General features: G+C 32.7%; 2 protein-coding genes across 5 annotated transcripts in view; one reads left to right on the forward strand and one right to left on the reverse strand.

Moving 5' to 3' along the window:
* The window catches only part of LOC126750341 (ninjurin-2), a 39921-nt gene extending 39115 nt beyond the window's left edge, over nucleotides 1-806 (forward strand). For 2 of the 3 annotated variants that reach the window (XM_050459918.1, XM_050459916.1), the window contains exon 3: nucleotides 419-806. In XM_050459918.1, the coding sequence (XP_050315875.1) occupies nucleotides 419-628 (210 nt within the window). In that variant the 3' untranslated portion in view covers nucleotides 629-806. Of the gene's footprint in view, nucleotides 1-70; nucleotides 399-418 lie in introns of those variants that run through there. The other variant, XM_050459917.1, reaches the window with a different exon arrangement.
* A 6370-nt stretch (nucleotides 807-7176) lies between these two features.
* Nucleotides 7177-18380, reverse strand: part of LOC126750129 (endoplasmic reticulum metallopeptidase 1-like) — a 44642-nt gene continuing 33438 nt past the window's right edge. For both annotated transcript variants that reach the window (XM_050459637.1, XM_050459638.1), the window contains 7 exons: nucleotides 15391-15620; nucleotides 15152-15335; nucleotides 14978-15094; nucleotides 12740-12963; nucleotides 12354-12681; nucleotides 12121-12296; nucleotides 7177-7707 (listed from right to left, as the gene is read on the reverse strand). In XM_050459637.1, coding sequence (XP_050315594.1) covers nucleotides 7543-7707; nucleotides 12121-12296; nucleotides 12354-12681; nucleotides 12740-12963; nucleotides 14978-15094; nucleotides 15152-15335; nucleotides 15391-15620 — 1424 coding nt within the window. In that variant the 3' untranslated portion in view covers nucleotides 7177-7542. The remainder of the gene's footprint in view (nucleotides 7708-12120; nucleotides 12297-12353; nucleotides 12682-12739; nucleotides 12964-14977; nucleotides 15095-15151; nucleotides 15336-15390; nucleotides 15621-18380) is intronic.

Genomic DNA, 18380 nt, shown 5'->3' on the forward strand with positions numbered 1-18380 from the left:
TAATTTTACTTTTGTTCAGCCGAATTTGTTTTAACTTTTCCTTGTTTCTTACAAGATTTTTTCTCTATAGGTCACGGCCGGGCTACTATCAATCCTAGTGTCAATATTGCGATCCTACAATGACGATAAAATCGACATGATCGTGGCAATCGTAAATCAGATTGCATTAGCGTTCGTCACTGGCGCCCTCTTTTGTGACGTCATCAAAATGAATTTTGGATTAGATGCCGCGATCGCCGTCATTAAAACCTGAACTAATGAAACATAGAAGTCCGGCGGGCCAGACGGGAGGTTCAAAACCAGCCGATATCGCAATTTAAATTTATATATTTTTTTGTTTTTATTTATGGTTTTTTTTTACTTTTTGTTTTATTCATTTGTTTTCTTTATGATTTTTTTTTCGTTTTTTTTTCTAAAGGTTATCCAGGCTTGTCTCTGTGTTCTACTAGGATCAGCACTGAACATTAACAAAGAGGATCATTGTCCGAATGCTAATAAAGCAAACAATATAATTTTATGTGTTAATATAGTAATAATGGCAGTAAATGTAATTATTGGCACCTTCGAGATGAAAGAGGGAGATCCTGTCATACCATGGTTTGAAAATGCCACAAAGCAATCTCCATAATATTATTTTATAGAAGTAGATGTATTACATAGAAAATGGTATTATTTTGACAATAAGGCTAAGAATTTAACATAATAAATTAAAATGTATGTATTACGTTCTAGTGTAGATGTAGGTGCTTATTTATTGAGTCTTTTTTTCTATATATTTTTATAAAATAAATTAGTTTATGACTTTACTTGCGTGTTTATTAACCCTTGAGAGCTGGCTATAGTAGTCGCGTTTTAGTCTGTAGACTCCTGTGTATCCCTTAAAAAAATCGAGGGTAGTGACGCACAAGTGGGACTATCCAAAAAATGTGATGCTCGGGTGATCGTACGAAGGTTTGGTTTGAGCCTTAATTATTGGTTGTGAACTTCAGGCTTATATGTGCTATAGACATAGAGGATGTATGTGAGGATTGGCCTCAAACACATTCTGTAAGTCTTGAGCCTAGTTCTCAGCTGTTGGTCCAGGTTGACCCGAAGACTTTGCATGTTTGGCCAAACCAGGCATATCCTTCTATATGGGACTTCTTCGGTGAAAATTGCTGTGGAAGATGACTGTACAGACGCGAGCGAAGCCAATTTCTCCTTATCTCCTTGAAGCCGATGTTGTAATGGATATGTCATTGGCAAACTGGAACTCCTTCATAGAAGGTCTAAGATATATCGGGTGACACAAAAAAAGGGAACACTTAATAACTATTTTAGTATTCAAGATAAAGAAATGCAATTTTGTATATCGATATAATCATTCTAAGAGCATCTTTTGATTTATTCAGTTGTTTTCCGTCACTCCCAGTTTAACCGGAAGTGACACTAACTTTCTTATTTTAAATGGAACACTTGGTATATTATTACGTATTTCGATAGAAAATAATATTCTAAGAATAATAATCTAAGAATAATACTGCATTTGCTACTTTTTATTTCATACTCATAGAAAAAATACCTTTTTATAATTTTAAAATAAAGTGCCATGAATGCGTTGAAAGTTTCAATTTTTAATCAAGTAATCAGGGCGAAATAGTTTTCATTACATTTTATGATTTAACTCTTACACGTCTATTTAAAATGTCCAAACCATTAATTTTGGCATTTACTTTTTTTTTTTTTTAAATAGCACATTATTGGGAACAACCATTTTTAAAACGCGGTTTCTTTTTCCCAATAATTTGCTATAATTATTTTTTAAATCGGTTGATAAATAAGCCCATAGAAGAAAAAAATTAAGTTATATAAATAAACGTGTTTAATTAATAGAAATGGCATAGAAGACTTTGATTTTTTGACTAGGAGGCTGTGTTTTGACGCATTCTTGAGTTATTTTTTAAGTTTGTGTGAGTGACATAATACACGACATCTTGTCAAGTTCATTTATTATTTGTTTTCAAATAAATTGGCCATAGTTTTTGAAAGAATTTCAATATTTACTAATATTTGAAATGTTTGCTGACTGTATTTTTGAAAGACTGATTTAAGTAATAAAACACAATATAAATTATTATTTTTCCGTGATTACTTGATTAAAAATTTAAATTTTCAATGCATTTATGATACCTGATTCTAAAATTTAAAAAAATGATTTTTTCTATGAGTATAAAACAAAAAGTGGCGAATGCGGTATCATTATTCTCAGAATATTATTTTCTATCAAAATACGTAATAATATACCAATTGTCCCATTTAAAAGAAAAAGATAGTATCACTTCGTGTTAAACCGGAAGTAACGAAAAATAATAGAATATGTCAAAAGATGCTCTTATGACTATTCTATTAACATACCAAATTTCATTTGATTATCTTGAAAAGTAAATAAGTAATTAAGTGCTCTCTTTTCCTGTGTCACCCGGTATATGTTGAGCAGCAGTAGTGGAAACGGTGAACCTTGTAGAACTCTTGCTAGAATTTGCGTACTCTTTGATACCAGATTCCATCAAATGTCTTGTCGGAGTCGTCGATGAAGGTCATTCTTGTTTTTTCATCCTTTTAGTAATGTCATTAATATGTTTCATTGAAGATGTGACATTGGTACATTTGTAGTGCAGTGGGCAGCCGGTGGATATTATGCACATAGGTCTCCTAATGGACCCGTCGTGCGTCACCGGCATTTACCACATGCCAAGAATTTGAACCTAGCGCGCGCATGACAGTGCTGAGCACTCGCCGATGACGTGGTCTGTAGTTTCGTCCTCTTTCCTATATCATCGGAACTCCTGGTTGCTCGCAACGTCGACTGGGTGGCTCCTTAAATGCCAATTTAGGATTAAAAGATCCGTAACTAACCGAAGTTCGCGTCGTTTTAAGCTCAATAGATTCCTGGTGAGATAGGCTCCGTCTGTGTGCCTTAACTCATTGTAGGTGCTTCAGTCTATCTTAGGAGGGTCGACTTGTCCAGCATTGGTGCCACTGCTATACCGATTATGGGTTAACATCGTTAGCGAAACACGTGTCAAGAGTAAAAATAAAGAGGTTTGGTTACTGGTAAATTTGTCTCGTAATTTGAGTGTCACACCAAAGATTCCAACCATGGGACTATGCTGCCCTGCTAACAAGAAAGGTCCTATCTGCAAAATTTGGCAAATTCACTTTTTTGGCTCATAGTATTTGTAAACGAGTTATTTATACGTGTACAAAGTCAAATTGTCCTATATGCGTTTTAAGTGCTTTATTTAATGCCTAAATGTTTTGTCCTAACTGAATAGATTCCCAGGTTTGCTAAGATAAATTGTCCGATCTCACATATACTAAGAAAATATGTCCGTTTTTACTTTAAAAATGCAGTTAGGACTATTTAAGCTAGCATTTTGTGTTAAACGATATCAGTAAGGACAATTAAGCGTAGCATGACAGAAGCCCCTGGTATAACACAACCTTAAATTATTGTTAATAAAAGGTGTGTTGTTATACAGTTATTTGTCAGACATTGTGAGTTTTTTTGCATTTTTAATCAAACTAATATTGCGAGAAATGGATGCAGGGTAAGTTTAAGAATGTCACCTTATATTTAAGCAATAATTGATTGTAATGCTGGTTTGTAGTAGCAGTAGTGCATCTGGTATCCAGAACAGCAATAGTAGATGTAAACGTATGCTATTTCTTGCTTTAAATAATCAACTCAAAGAAAAATTAAATGTTGCCAGAAAATCTAAACAGAATAAAGCCAAAAAAGATGATAAAGATCCGGATTATGTGCCAGGACTGTCCAATGATTACGACCAAAATTTAAGTAAAAATAAGTCGGATTCTAGTTGCGAATACAGCCCTCCAAGTAAAAAAATACGCATATTGTCCAATGTTTTGCTATCCCCCGGATGTTCCAATCAGATAACCTTAAGTACTTCAAGTTATTCGAATATCGAAGTAGAAGAACGTAAAGAGAATCTGTCAAATATAGAACCAGAAGAGAACGAACTTAACTCTGTTCAGGATTTCATTCGGGACAATATTTTACAAGATATTATAAATAAAGCCATTTATAAAGCTGAGTGTAAACGTTATACAAAAACTGGAGAAATAAGAAAAAGAAAAAAATTTGAAGAACCACTCGTTGAAAGGAAGAAACAAAAAATAGAGAGTTACGTAAGAGCTCATGAAGTTAAAAGATTATGTTAATGCAAACTCAATTGCTCCAGAAAAATCTCGTATAGTAGGCAAAGAGACATTAATAAACAATACTGGGTATTGCCAAAAGAACAACAAAAGCAGTTTGTTTTGAGCTGCGTAGAACCAAGTAAAAAAAAACCAAGTACAACTAAAAAGCAAACTTCACCAAGAGTTTATTCCTATAAAAATAATTTAATATCGGAGAAAGCCGAAAAGGTGTGTGTTTACAAGATATTTTTGTTAGCGACATTGGGCTATGAGAAGGATAATGACAGAATGTTGAAAAACATTTGTAAAACGGATTCCAAATTGATAGTACCTAAAAAAGATGGAAGAAAACGATCACACCCACACAAAGTAGACCGGGACACAATTATTGGGCATGTTAATTCATTCAACCCCACAATATCTCACTACAGAAGAGAGCACACTCCTCTTAGAAAATACCTTCCCAGTGATATAAATATAACCTTGATGTACAAGGATTTTCGACAGAAATATCCAAATACCGAATTTTCTTACGAATTATACCGAAAAATTGTTACTAATGACCTAAATATATCCTTCGCGAACTTAGGAAATGAAAAATGCTGGGACTGCGAAGAATTTAATATACACAAAAAAGTCACATCTCATGAATCTGATGCGGAAAACGTTGCCAACTGTGATGTGTGCAAAAAATGGAAAATTCATAAAGTAAAGGCCACTTGCTGATTTGCAAAAGGTAAAATGTTTATTTAAGAATTTGCATATAATTACTTAAACACAGGTTTGTTAATTTTCAGGTGATCATGCTTCCCCGATTGGAAACATTTAAAGAAATTATTTTCACGCCACGTATAGTAGCATACAATGAGAGCTTCGTTTCGCTTGGTAAGAAATCCAGTACGTACCCTTTGGTTGTGTTGTGGCATGAGGGAATCGCTGGCAGATCCAAAGATGATATCATTTCTACTTTCTATGCGTTTTTTTAGGCAAATAGGGACATTAAACATATAACAATTCGGCTTGATAATTGTTCGAGCCAAAATAAAAATTGGTCCCTTTTTAGTTTCTTTATGTATTTGGTTAACGGTTTAGAAGTTGCTGTACAAAACATAACTATTAAGTTTTTTGAGCCAGGCCATACTTTTATGGCAGCCGATTCGTTCCATCACCAAGTTGAGCTTACCAAAAAAAAAGTATACTATTTTGACGATTTTTGTGAAGTGGTAAAACAAGCCAATTCGTCAAAAGTTAATGTAATAAAAATGCAACTTGCACAATTTTTTAACTTTACCGACTATACCTCCAAATATAAGTTACAAAAGCTTATTTCTCGCGTTTACTTAAAAGATATGGTTTGTCTTCTTTTTGAAAGAGGAAATTACTTTTTTTCTAACAAAACAGAATTTGAGAACGATTTTACTGACTTGAAAGACATTTTCATAATGAAGTATGTTAAGGGCACGCTAACGCAACCGCAATCTCGTAATGTATGTCGCGGTGTGGCTTTAGCTCGAAAAAATAATCTTACATCCAAATTAAAAGCGCACATTCCTCAAAATCGTATGAAATTTTGGGAAGATCTGCCGGTTAGCGAAGACGGTTTTGAGGAAGAAATAGATTAATATTTCTATTTTTTTAGTATGTTCATTTCGTTATATACCTATTATATGTAATAAGTTAATAAAAATTGGTATAATAAATAAAACCGTTTAGTAAATTAGAATATTAGTTTCATTTAGGACAGTTTTCGTAAGTAAAATATTAACAATATCTATTTCCTATACTAGGCTATATTGTCCTAAGTGACAATATAATCAAAAATCTACTAATTGGTAAGAGGTATCTCAAAATTATTTTTACCAATTAGATCCTGTTTTCCGACTTAATATATAAAATAAACCATGAAGAGTTTGCTAAAATACCTCTTCTTATATAATGAAAACAAACAAAAAACTGATTTCCCAAAAAACTACATTTTGCAGATAGGACCTTTCATGTTGGGGCGGCAGGATGACGATTACTTGGGATGGGTTGGTTTATCGACACGTCTTAAAAATCTATACTTATTATCAAACGTTTTAATTGTCTTCCATACCATGACAGGACACATCTAATATAAAAAACTGTCCCATACGCAAAACCCATGATGCTCAATTATAATTTATCTTGTACACAAAACCTGTCTGGGTATTTAAATTCATTAACGCGACTCAGTTTCTCAAAACAAATTACACATTTGTTTTGCAACTCACAATGTATTTTTCATCATCCCAGGCAATTTTTAAGCATCAAAGATCCAGGCATTGTTAACTTTGCAATTACAATTTTTGGACCCAACAATCCCAAAAGTAAAAAAATCGACAAATAATATCGATATGATAACATGTATATCGATAATGACCAAAAAATATGTTAATAACTTTCGTCGTCGATACCTATAAATAAAAAATCTGCCTCTCGGTTCACCTTCTGATGGCGATATGATGGCATTATTCTCCTAAATCTATTTTTAGTAGAGTTATGTGGTTTTTTTGTGGCGTTGCTAGAGTTACAATTATTCGGAATAGTTTCAATATTGTATTGTCGACATGTTATATTTTTAATTTAAAAACACTGTAACACACCCCGCCACTGTCATTCTTTTTTGAGGCAGATCATTCTCGATGACGTCTAACGATATCATATAGCGATTTAACATCAAGCTCTCCCTCCGTGATACTTCTCTATTTAGCCATGATTTATTGTCAAACTTCAAAAAAGGGCCCGTGCCCGAGACCACGAGGATATACTCAACTTGACATTGAATTTAATTTAAACGGAAGCGCCAAAACCCCTTGCGGAACTTATATTGTTACCAATTCTTTAAAGTTGTCTAAAGCCACTCTTAGAGTAGCCGTATATTGATATTCATGCTAATTAAAAATAAAAATTAAATTATCGTCCCTTGAAATTCTTAATGATATACTAAATGTTCTTAACAATAATTTATTTAACTGGCAACGTTCTCATAACACTAAAAATTTATCGTCCTAAGTAAAAAGGCCTAGGATCACAATCACAATTCGCTATAAAGGCTTAAATACTAAAAAGTAGATTTATAAGTAAAATAATCAAATTGCAAAAATTCGTGCTTATTTTTGTGGAAGACTAATGACTAAATAAACTTTTTGCCAAAACAGTCGTCATTTTACTAAAGCCAATGTTAAACTAATGATATGTCTTTATATGGAATTGAAATCGAAGCATATTCAAAAAAGCTTTATAAGGAGTTCAATTATTCAACAATCTAATCTAAAGAGCGGGGGATGAAAAAGTGAAAGGGTCTTCTTTGGCACTTTTCTATAAGATCCATGACTCGTACGAAGCGGTCCAGTAACTGATCGCCGACCAATCGGGAAACTGATTAATGAAGTCTTTTAGGTCACGTGACGCCTTACCATCGCCGAAGAGGTAGTGCGAGGTGACGGCAAAGTCCATGATCGATCCGGTGTGGCCGTTTGGCACCTAAAATAGACTTTTTAGTAAATCAAGAGATCAAATTTATATTATATTAATGAAAAAGAATTTCAAAAAGTTTTTGGTGGTCGATTTTTTCTAGTTTGGGCTTTAGATTTTTTTACTAGTTATTTTTATTTTAATCATCTAGACGAATTATTATTAATTATACAAAGCAATAATACTTTGTTCTATATATAATGGACTTATATTGCGAATGTCCTTCTCTAAAGACTCGCGGGTTCGCGTCACTCCAGTAACAACAATTTTGTTTATTTACGTGCCAATTTAAAAATCTAAAATTATTTATTTATTTATATCACTCAACAGAGAACCTTCAGTAGTAGAGTGGAAAAGATACATATAAAAATTAAATCATCTTACCAAAATAAAAATTATTAATCAATACTTAAATAGATCAGAAAATGAGATTATCTAAACTTCTAATTTTAGCTAAGTAACAGTTAAATACATATATCGCATTGATCGTGTATAGAATTGTATGTATTGCAAGCTCTATGTATAGGCGAAAATTTTGTAATGTTGGTTCTCGGTTTTGCAAAGTAAAAAGTTGACTGACAGCCGAGGTGTGTATAAGTTTAAAAGTTGTACGATCTCTGGAGAGTCAATTAAGTCATTAATTAATTTAGATAAGAATTGTAAATCTACCTAATCCATTCTTTCATGTAAAGATTTTAAATAAAATTTTTTAAGCAAACGATCAAGTGAGCAGCCGATTTCTGGATACCACACTTTCTCATTTAAACCAAAGCAATTGAAGGAATTTTCGCTGTATATTTCCAAGCTCTTAAATATAGTTCTGATAGTATGGCGACTACACTTGGGAAGAATGTGAAGGGTACAGGGAAAAAACCAGATATGTCACTTTTTATTGAAAATCTCGGTAGAGGCGCCATTGAGTACTTCGAATGAAGACGCTTATTTTAGAGTACTAAAACCGGGAAACAACCACCGTAGTCTTGCGTAAATTAGTATCTAAAATATAGCGTACCGAATAAAAACCAGCTTAGTCCAAACGTCCAGGGAAAAAACCAGCGATGTCATGTAAACAAACCGGCTGATGCAATATTCATTTTTAAAAAACATGCCAGTATTATTGTAACCGCAAAAGTGTGACTTCTTGTTGTCTGTGTGATTAATAATAAACCATTATGGCTAATAGTGATTCGGAGGGATCCGTTGAGAACAAAATTATGCCTTAAAAAAAAAGAAAGAGAACTGGTCGGATGTCAGAGGCCTCTAAAATGTTGAAGTTATCCACTCATGAAGCTGGACAGCCTTGTAATTGCTCAAGATTAAAATGCTTTGAGGTACTTAATGAGGCGCAAAGAGCAAAAATATTGGGACATTTTAATGCTCTGAGCTGTCACGATGAGCAAAATTATTATTTAGCTGGTTTAATTAGTTAATAAGTTATGCGTATCGAGTTCCAGTTCGCGATGGTGATATTCCGGTGTGTGCCAAAGCTTTTTGTTCCATTCATGGGATTACAAAAAAAAAAAAATTATATAAAGGAAAGCCTTAAACGAAGTGGTGCAGCTCCTAAGGACAGACGTGGAAAGCATAGTGCATCTCATAGGAAGCTGGACGACTTAACAAAAAGTTTGGTATGTGACCACATCAAAAGTTTTAAGGGTCGTCAGAGCCACTATAGTCTAAAAGATACAAAAAAGACCTATTTATCAGAAGAACTTATAATTAAAAAGATGTTTAACCTCTTTAAGGAAAAGCATCTAAATGTCAAAGTCTTGTATGAAACATACAGAACAATCTTTAATAAAGAATTCAATATTGCTTTTGGATACCTTAGAAGTGACACATGCGCAACGTGTGATGAATTTCAAATTAAGCTTAAGAGTTTGACTGATACTGATTAGTTATTATTAGTTATGATTAGTTGTTATTATAACGGTTAATTAGAGAATTAACCGTTATGAACGAGTTGCATAAAAGAAAGGCCAAGGCGTTTTATTCAAGGAAAAGGCAAGCCAAAAAAGCTGCAAAAAAAGCAACAAAAAGGAAGCCCTATTTTTATATATATATTTTTATATATAAGATTATTTTTGCAAAATCAATGCAGATATTGATTTTGCAAAAATATTTAAATTCCTAAAATTGCCACTAACGACGTGTATTATAAACGCCAATTGTCTATGTACGCCTTTAATGTACGTGTCCTTTCTTCGGGTCAATCTATTTTATATATCTATCATGAAGGAGAGGCTAAAAAGGGATCAAACGAAATTGCATCTTTTCTTCTCCATTTTATCAATAATTATTTAGACGACGATGTTGAAGCACTGCCAATCTTCTGTGACTCTGCCGGAGGACAAAATAAAAACTTTACCATTTTTCGATTTATTCATTTTGTAGTAAACAACAGAATTCATAATCTGAATGAAATAAAAATCACATTCCCTATAAGACACTCCTATTTGGAATGTGACAAAAATAAAGAATTGTGGGATTTGAAGAGCCCCTTTGAGGTCCCGGAAGAGTTCAAAGAAGTCATTAGGCATTCCCGCTCCAAACCATCGCCGTTTGTTGTAGTGAGTATGTCACAAAATATGATACTGGATTGGAAATCATTTTTAGACACAATATATACAAAAATGCTCATTTAAAATCCAGATTTTAAAGGAAATAGTGGCATCATCTGATCATAGCCGCCTTATCTACTACCGTTCAACATACAATGAACCAGTTTTGTCTGGATTAATACGAAAACGCTTTAACCGAAAATCAGCTTTAAGATGCGGAGAATTTTTGCTGCCCGTTCCAGTATATGATGGTAAGTTATAAGAAAGTTTTAAATAAAAATGAGATGTATTAATTTTTGTAATTTTTTTACAGGTTCATTACCAATTCTAAAGGCTTTAGTTAGTTTAACGAGTTTAACAAGTTTAACGACCTAATGAGCCTCATGAGGTTTTGCAGTCCAAAAGCCGTGACATTTTTTCAAAACCTGGCTCATCTCTAACTTACTTTATAATAATATGTTGATAAATAAACATTAAAAATTCCAAAAAATTAAATCTTCTTTTTTATTTCAAAAATAAAAGTAGCTGGTTTTTGTCGGTTTCAGGTGACATTGCTGCTTTTGCTCCTGCAAAACCCTGAGTGATGCAGATTTTTTTGCAATAAAGCCGCATTTAGTTTTTCTAAACCAAAAAACCATAGTCATAATACTTTATAATAATATTAACTTCTGTTTTATGTAAACTATATGTTTATATTCGTTTTGGAAATAAAAATAATTGGTTTTGAACATTAAAATTCAATTTACTCTAATGTGAAAATGACATATCTGGTTTTTTCCCTGTACGCTTCATGGGTAAAGAACAGAAGTTAAATGCTACAGATAGAACAATTGAGAATGACAACAAAACCCACCAATTTATAACTTCTTTTTATGATATCTTCAATATGCAAAATCAATAAAAGTGAGCTATCAAAAATTACTCCCAAGTCTTTAAAGTGAGTTGGTCTTGGTACTCTCACCTTATCAATGTCGTACTTACATGTGGTACGTAACACAGTGTTTTTTTAAAGAGTAGGAAAGCATACACCATTTAGAGGCAAGGTGTTATTCTTGCACCATTCATGAGGTGGAAAGTAGGGCTCCCGAATTGCTGAGATGGCGCTGCTCAAGTAAACACACGCCAACAACTATGTAGAATTATTTTAAGAGTTTTTTGTGCTAAAGTTATAGTTAATTGCTACATTGTGGATTAGCTTATAGACAATTATTCCTGCTGTGATTATTTATCTCTAAGAAAAGTGTTCTATAAAACTAGTAATTTTGATTTAAAATGGTGCTAACGAGAATAGATCTAGAAGATATTAAGCGCATAGTTCGTGATGAGATGCGCGAAAACATAACAGCTCAACTGGCTATCATCACCGAAAACATAACCAAGAAACTGAAATAAAAATTCACCAAAGTATTTAGCGAAATAGAAGAACACTCAATAACTCTTGCACAAGAATTCAAGGATCTAAAAGACGAAAATTCGCGCCTATCTACTATGCTAGACTCTCAGGAACAATATTTCCACAGGCGTAATATTCGTATTTTCGGTTTCAAATTCCAGCGCGAGGGCAACCTTCAATTGGCAGTCTTTAACATGCTAAAAACTATCTCAAAACCACAAATCTCGAAATATCCGAATCCAATAAAGAAGTTATTGGTGGTTGGTTTTGAAATGAAAGCACTTTATATTGCGACTTAAAGTGAAAAAATTGTAGATGTTTATTTAAATTTATATATTTTTATTGATACCATTTTGGGTTTTTTACTTATATCTCGTGTATGATCACCAATAAATAAATAAATATAACAACTATTAGTTATCTGTAGGATAGCATTATTAAGTTTCTTGGCATTAGTACGCTACTTACCTTAAAATCTATCCAAAATCTTAATGGTACAGGATCTAAACCGTAGGCATAGAAAACAAAGTAACTATCCCTTCCGTTCCACTTTGGACCAGCCAACGGTTCCGGTGTAGGGATACTCCAGTTTTTTATTTCTATTCCAATAATGGGAGATATTATTGCACCAATATGAGATGGACCTACAAATTTCACTCATTATCTTTTAACTAAGTTAGGTGGTAATAATATTTGCTAACCACTAATCTCAAATTCAATCCTCTCTAAGCCGTTCACCGTCTTCCTTTCGATCACAGTCATATTAACGGGCTTCAAAAGTTTCGGTTCGGGTCCAGGCACCCAATGGGTCTTCCATATCATATTTAAAACTGGAACCAAATATGGTAACCCGCAATATAAATAGTCCGCGCATTCATTTTTATCTTTTTCGATCAGGTGTGCAGTTTTCATTTGGGGGACGTAATTATCTACAGTGTGCGGACTGTTTATGTCCATATCTACTATCCAATAACCATTTGAGGTATTGACTATAGCGCCTGATTGGTCGTGGAATATACGCTGAGTGTGCTAAGATCATTTTTAAAATAATATTGAGGTGTAATAGTTTTGCTTAGATCAGACTTACCGCAATCATAAATCTTTGTGGAGCCAAAATACCATTACTAACAGAATATGGGAATCCCAAGGGAGTAAGTAGTAAAACACCAAACGATATTAGGAATGTGGCCACTAAGAAGTTAAAAATTCTATCGACTGTTCTGACCAGCAGAATTAAAGGCACCGCGAAGCAGAAAAGCAAGGCGAACATCAGGCTTACCATTACTGCGATGAGGAATTCGGCGTGGCTACCTAGAATTAAGAGTTACTTGGGAAAACCATGGCGGCAGATGAAATAACAAAAATTAAATTTGGCTAAGTGGCATTGCTAAGTGAGGTCCTTAGAGCATTGATTGCCTAGAATAAGCTTACCTGCAAACCACAGGCAATGTATTTGAGTTTCATATCTCTCAGACAATGATGTTAAATCAATTTTCCGATTTTTCATAAAATATATGTATATTTTTCTAAATCCACTAAATATTTTTTTAATGTGTTTTATTTTATACCAAAACTAAAAAATATACTCTTTCCATTTTTTTTATTTGCTAATAAATAATATATACTTTGAGACGCATCAACAGACTTTTTAAAATAAAATAAAAAAATCTTAACATAAAACTTGAAAATAATGCAACTTGGCAACTTTTTCTGGTAAATTGACAGTCACAAATTTGTTATCATATCAAAATAGGCTAATCAGTGCTTTGGAGGATTTTAAACAAGTTGACTCAATCTATACTATAAGATTTTTCAAAGGTCTTGGATCAAATTGATCATAGAGATTTTTTTGAGTAGGTGGTTTGATGCAGGTATCGGTGCGGCTACTCTCGGTTGGATCGTTAGGTTTCTTATGTGTCATCAGCAGAACTTGAAAATAAAGTTTTTGCCTGAAGCAATTATTGTTACCTCAATAAGGGAATTATTTTCCGATTGCCTTTAATTTATTCGCAAATACTATCTTTAATTACTTTCACAACAGTTTTGCTTTGGTGGTTAACTTTAACATTCTAAAAACAATTCACTTGGGACACTTTTGCAGGAAGACTTAAACAAACTTGCTTATTAGTATGGGGATATTAAGCTTAGTCAGAAGGTGTTCAATTATGTTTTGTGAGCTTTTATCAATAAATTATTAAATCAAATAAAAATAAATTAGTCCACCTACGTTCATGTAAACCGCGCGTATATCTTTTAATTTATTCATATGCTATTTGCTATTTTATTCATTATCTAGTTTATTGATTTTTTAAATGTATAGTTAATTAAAGACTCTCATACTATCACACGAATTTCATTTATATAAGTTATACTTATTCAAGCACTAGAATATATCATCTCAATTGAAGTAAATAATAATAACAATAATACGATTTGGTTGGCTTGGACACGAAAATATTCTTTCTTCCGACTTTGTAAGAACGATAAGCACCTTATTTTTAACAGACAATCGGATTCGAATAGAATAAGAGATAATTGTTAGCTAAATTTGATACAAAAGACATTATCAAAGGGAAATTTGACAACATTATAATAAACTTTAACTAAAGTCCGTGTAAATACTAACGAAGATAAAAATAAAGCAGAAAACTGTATTCAATATACGTATTGTAACAAAAAACTAAAATAAAAACTATACGTTTATTAATAATTTACTTTATTCCTAGCTGAAGTTTTGCGGCATTAAGACTAACAATTTTTGAGTCATGTTTTCTGGAATTGTTCAAACTTTGATGATTTTATCTATTCCAACCAATTTAAAGATTGCTTATTTTTAAACATTTATTTACGATAATGATTCTACTTTTTACCAGAAATTTTTACGCGAGAAATAAAGGCGCGAGAAATAAACCCCATAAAAATAACTGCCTTTATCATATTGAACTGTTGGCGATACGTATTTAGGATTCAACTTGATGTTGATTGATTACTGCACTTGTTTTATTCTACCGAAATTAAGTAATTTCTTGTCATGCATCTGTCCATCCATATTGGTTTTTTTAGAATATTATTAAATAAGCTCCTGAGAACTATATTTGCTATTAATTTCACTTTCTTTAGAAAATTATTAAAATATTCGAATTCTGCGTTGCTTTACTTTATCTCAGATCAGTCACTGATAGTAATTTTTGCAATAAAGCATAGTTAAAATAATAATCCTACGAAATTATAATTAAATCATTGACGTAATTTATAAAAAGTAATCTCGTTGTCAACCTGTATATGCATTTTCTAATAAACAGCAAAGAGCCTTGAAGTGACTTACCTGACCCAGCCCTTCCCATAATTGGAATAAACAAATACAAAGCTCCAATAGTAAGATAAAAGTGTTGAACAAACGGTAATCCTACCGTAAAAATATGTAAAAATATCCATTTTGAACCTACAATCAAGAACAGAGTATTAAAATAACTATGAAAATAAGAAATTCTTGACTTACCTCTCCACCGTCCAAACAGCTTGGACTTTAAAATATTCCCTAGAGAAGCGAAAGCTACCCACATGAGGGCAATAAAACTAGACCTAATCCTAAGTCCTATACCTATAAAAAGGACAATAGTCCAAATAGACTGATATGCATCGTAGTACAATTGAAACACCGTCCACGGCGATAGTTCCAAATCCTAACAAATATAGAATATCAAAATCCAGTTGAGCCTAATTCCACTTTTACAATACCTTATTATAATATTTGGCATGTTGTAAAATCGTCACTAGTGAAATCACGAGTGTGGGCACTACATATAAAAAGAAAATCCAATAAGGACGGGCGTACCAACTCATGGTACGTCCAAGGCCAGTAAGGTAGGCCGCTGTGCCTAAATTGAATAGTACGCATAGTGCCCACGAGAGTAATATAATTCCCATACAGCAGGTTAGTTTATTTAAGTAGATTTTTGATGAAACACCTAAAGAAAGCAAGTTGGTTAATTTAAAAACTATTCGAATAGTGACTTTTATACAGTGAATCGATAATGTATGTCTAAATTCAATAACAATTTAATTGTCAATTTCTCTTAAAGCCGTATTCTTGACTGCGACTTTTATTTCCATACAAAAATCGAGCGATACATCATACTGTGACGAGGACGGTTTGCTGCTGAAGACTTGCATTGTCTACCAAGTTCATCCGAATATAATTTTACGCATTCTAAACATAAACGAGTGATGGAAAAAACTTTATATTAATACCAGGTTATTGCATATATAGAAACGACAGAAATAGTCGAGGCGGAGCTCTATGTATACTGATACAAAACCTAATTGAAGGATGCAAACTTAATTCCATTGAAAACAAATCTAACCTGAATAAATCTAAACAAAAATATATTTGATTTATGGTTTAATATATCGACAGACACACGGACATTCGATGAAATAACCTCCACTTGATTGATACAGTGAGATAGGTAAGTACTTCTAGCTAACCTATAAATATTTATAGTTAAAATCGCTCTTATCGTGCGGGTGTATCGGATATACGGACAAACTTTTGTAGTTACGTTTCATTTCAATTTGCGCGACAACGTTTTTTAACTGACAACGTTTTTTTAAACTTTAACACTTTTAAAAAAAGTGTAAAAGGAAGAAGCCGACTGAAGATTTAAGTGAATGTGTAAAAATGGAAGTAAGGGATAGGATTTATGAACTATATAGGCTAAAAACAAACGCTGCCATTTCTGCGGGATGTTTTAAAGCAACGCGGCACTTTGGAAATTGGACTTTCGGCTTTATCAAAATTAATTAAAAGCATAGGTTTTCACTATAAAAAAGACTGCAGTAGAAGATATTTGTGTGAACTACCAAATATTGTGAGCCAACGAATAGGATTTTTAAGACAATATACACAAAATGAAAAATCAAAGTTAAAGAAAGTGGTATTCTTAGATGAAACTTGGATATTTTCAAACGGGAGTGGAATAAAATCTTGGCAAGATGAATCTGTGAAAAGCGTGAAAAGAAAAAAAGGATGTGGTCAGGGAAAACAATTTATTATTTTACATGCCGGGTCTTCAACGGGATTCGTTCCAGGTGCAAGTTTAATTTTTTCTTCTAAGTCTAAAAGTATGGATTATCATGATAATATGAATTGCGAAATGTTTGAAAACTGGTTAAAGGTACAGTTAATACCAAATTTGCAAGAACCTTCCTTAATAGTATTAGACAATGCGTCGTATCATTCAAGAATTTTGAATAAACAACCAAATGGAAGTTGGAGAAAAAGGCAAATTTATGAATGGTTAGTAAAAGAAAATCAGAATCCCTTGCCATATATGCTAAAATCCGAACTTCTTTCAATTGCAAAATCGTTGAAAAGACCAAAAATATATGCTGTTGACGAAATAGTACGTGAATATGGCCATGAAGTTTTAAGATTGCCACCATACCATTGTCAGTTTAATGCCATTGAGCTTATATGGGCAGGGTCAAAATCTTATTATGAGAAGCATGTGGGTGCTGGGCTTAGATCCGACCAGGTTGAAGCTGTTTGGAATGAGGCATTGAATCACATCACAAAGGAGTATTGGCGGAAATCAGTGGATCACACAGAAAACATTATTAGAACCTGGTGGAAGAGAGAAAAAGTACTCGATATCCAAGTTGAACCATTGATCATTGCTCCATTTGAAAAAGATTCGGAAAATGACGAAGAGTTTTCCGACTCTGTTAGTGATAATGATAGTTATAATTAGTTTCTTTTTTTAGCCAAATTTGTTACTTGATTTTTACACATTCACTTAAATCTTCAGTCTTCGGCTTCTTCCTTTTACACGTTGTTTCCTGCTTGGAAATAAGATTGTTCTTGTTTTCATATACAACCTTTTGCACCATTCTTAAACTAATTCCAAGCGCTTTAGCTACTTCTTCTTGTACATTCTAAGCAATCCCTTATTTTTCGTTATTAAAATAATTAGTTTTCTTTTTGCATTTCGTTTATTATTTAGGTATGATTAAAAAGTACAAAAAAAATTTTTTTAAACAAAGCTATGTAAATAAATTGGTGAATGCGCTGGAATATAGATATGCCCGGCGCATTCTCCATTTTTTCAATAGTTAGTTTCAATCTTTTTTTGCCTTGTAATGTGTAAATAAATAAATATTCATAAGAAAACGACATTTTAAAGAACTGTTAAAAAAGCTAAGTAAATAAATTGGTGAATGGCCCTGGGAGATAGAAATGCCCGCCGCATTCACCAGTTTTTTTTTAAGTTATTTTTAATCTTTTTTTTTGCCCTGTAATGTGTAAAAAAAAATTGTCTTAAGAAAACGACATTTTAAAGAACTTTCGTAGCTCGCCTCGTATTTATCTTTTTAAACAAAGTTTAATAAATGAATTGGTGAATGCGCTGGGAGATAGAAATGCCCAACGCATTCACCAGTTTTTTTTTTAATTATTTTTTTTTTTTTGACTTTTAACTGATATAAAAGAAGAATAATACAACTTTTTTAATTTTCTGTGCATCAACGTATAGATTGGGTCGAACGACAAATAATAAATCATAAAATTAAAATGTCATTTTAAAAGTGAGATTGTAACATGAACTTGCCTTTAAACAAAGAAAGTAGTTTTCTGGTCTCTGACTGCACTGCATCACACACAATACAAATTAATTGTTTGTCATTATACCAAAATGTATAGTTTCCCAATAATTATTACAAAAAAACAC

Source organism: Anthonomus grandis, chromosome 2 (assembly GCF_022605725.1).
Source record: "Anthonomus grandis grandis chromosome 2, icAntGran1.3, whole genome shotgun sequence".
In the NCBI taxonomy this organism is placed as follows: domain Eukaryota; kingdom Metazoa; phylum Arthropoda; class Insecta; order Coleoptera; family Curculionidae; genus Anthonomus; species Anthonomus grandis.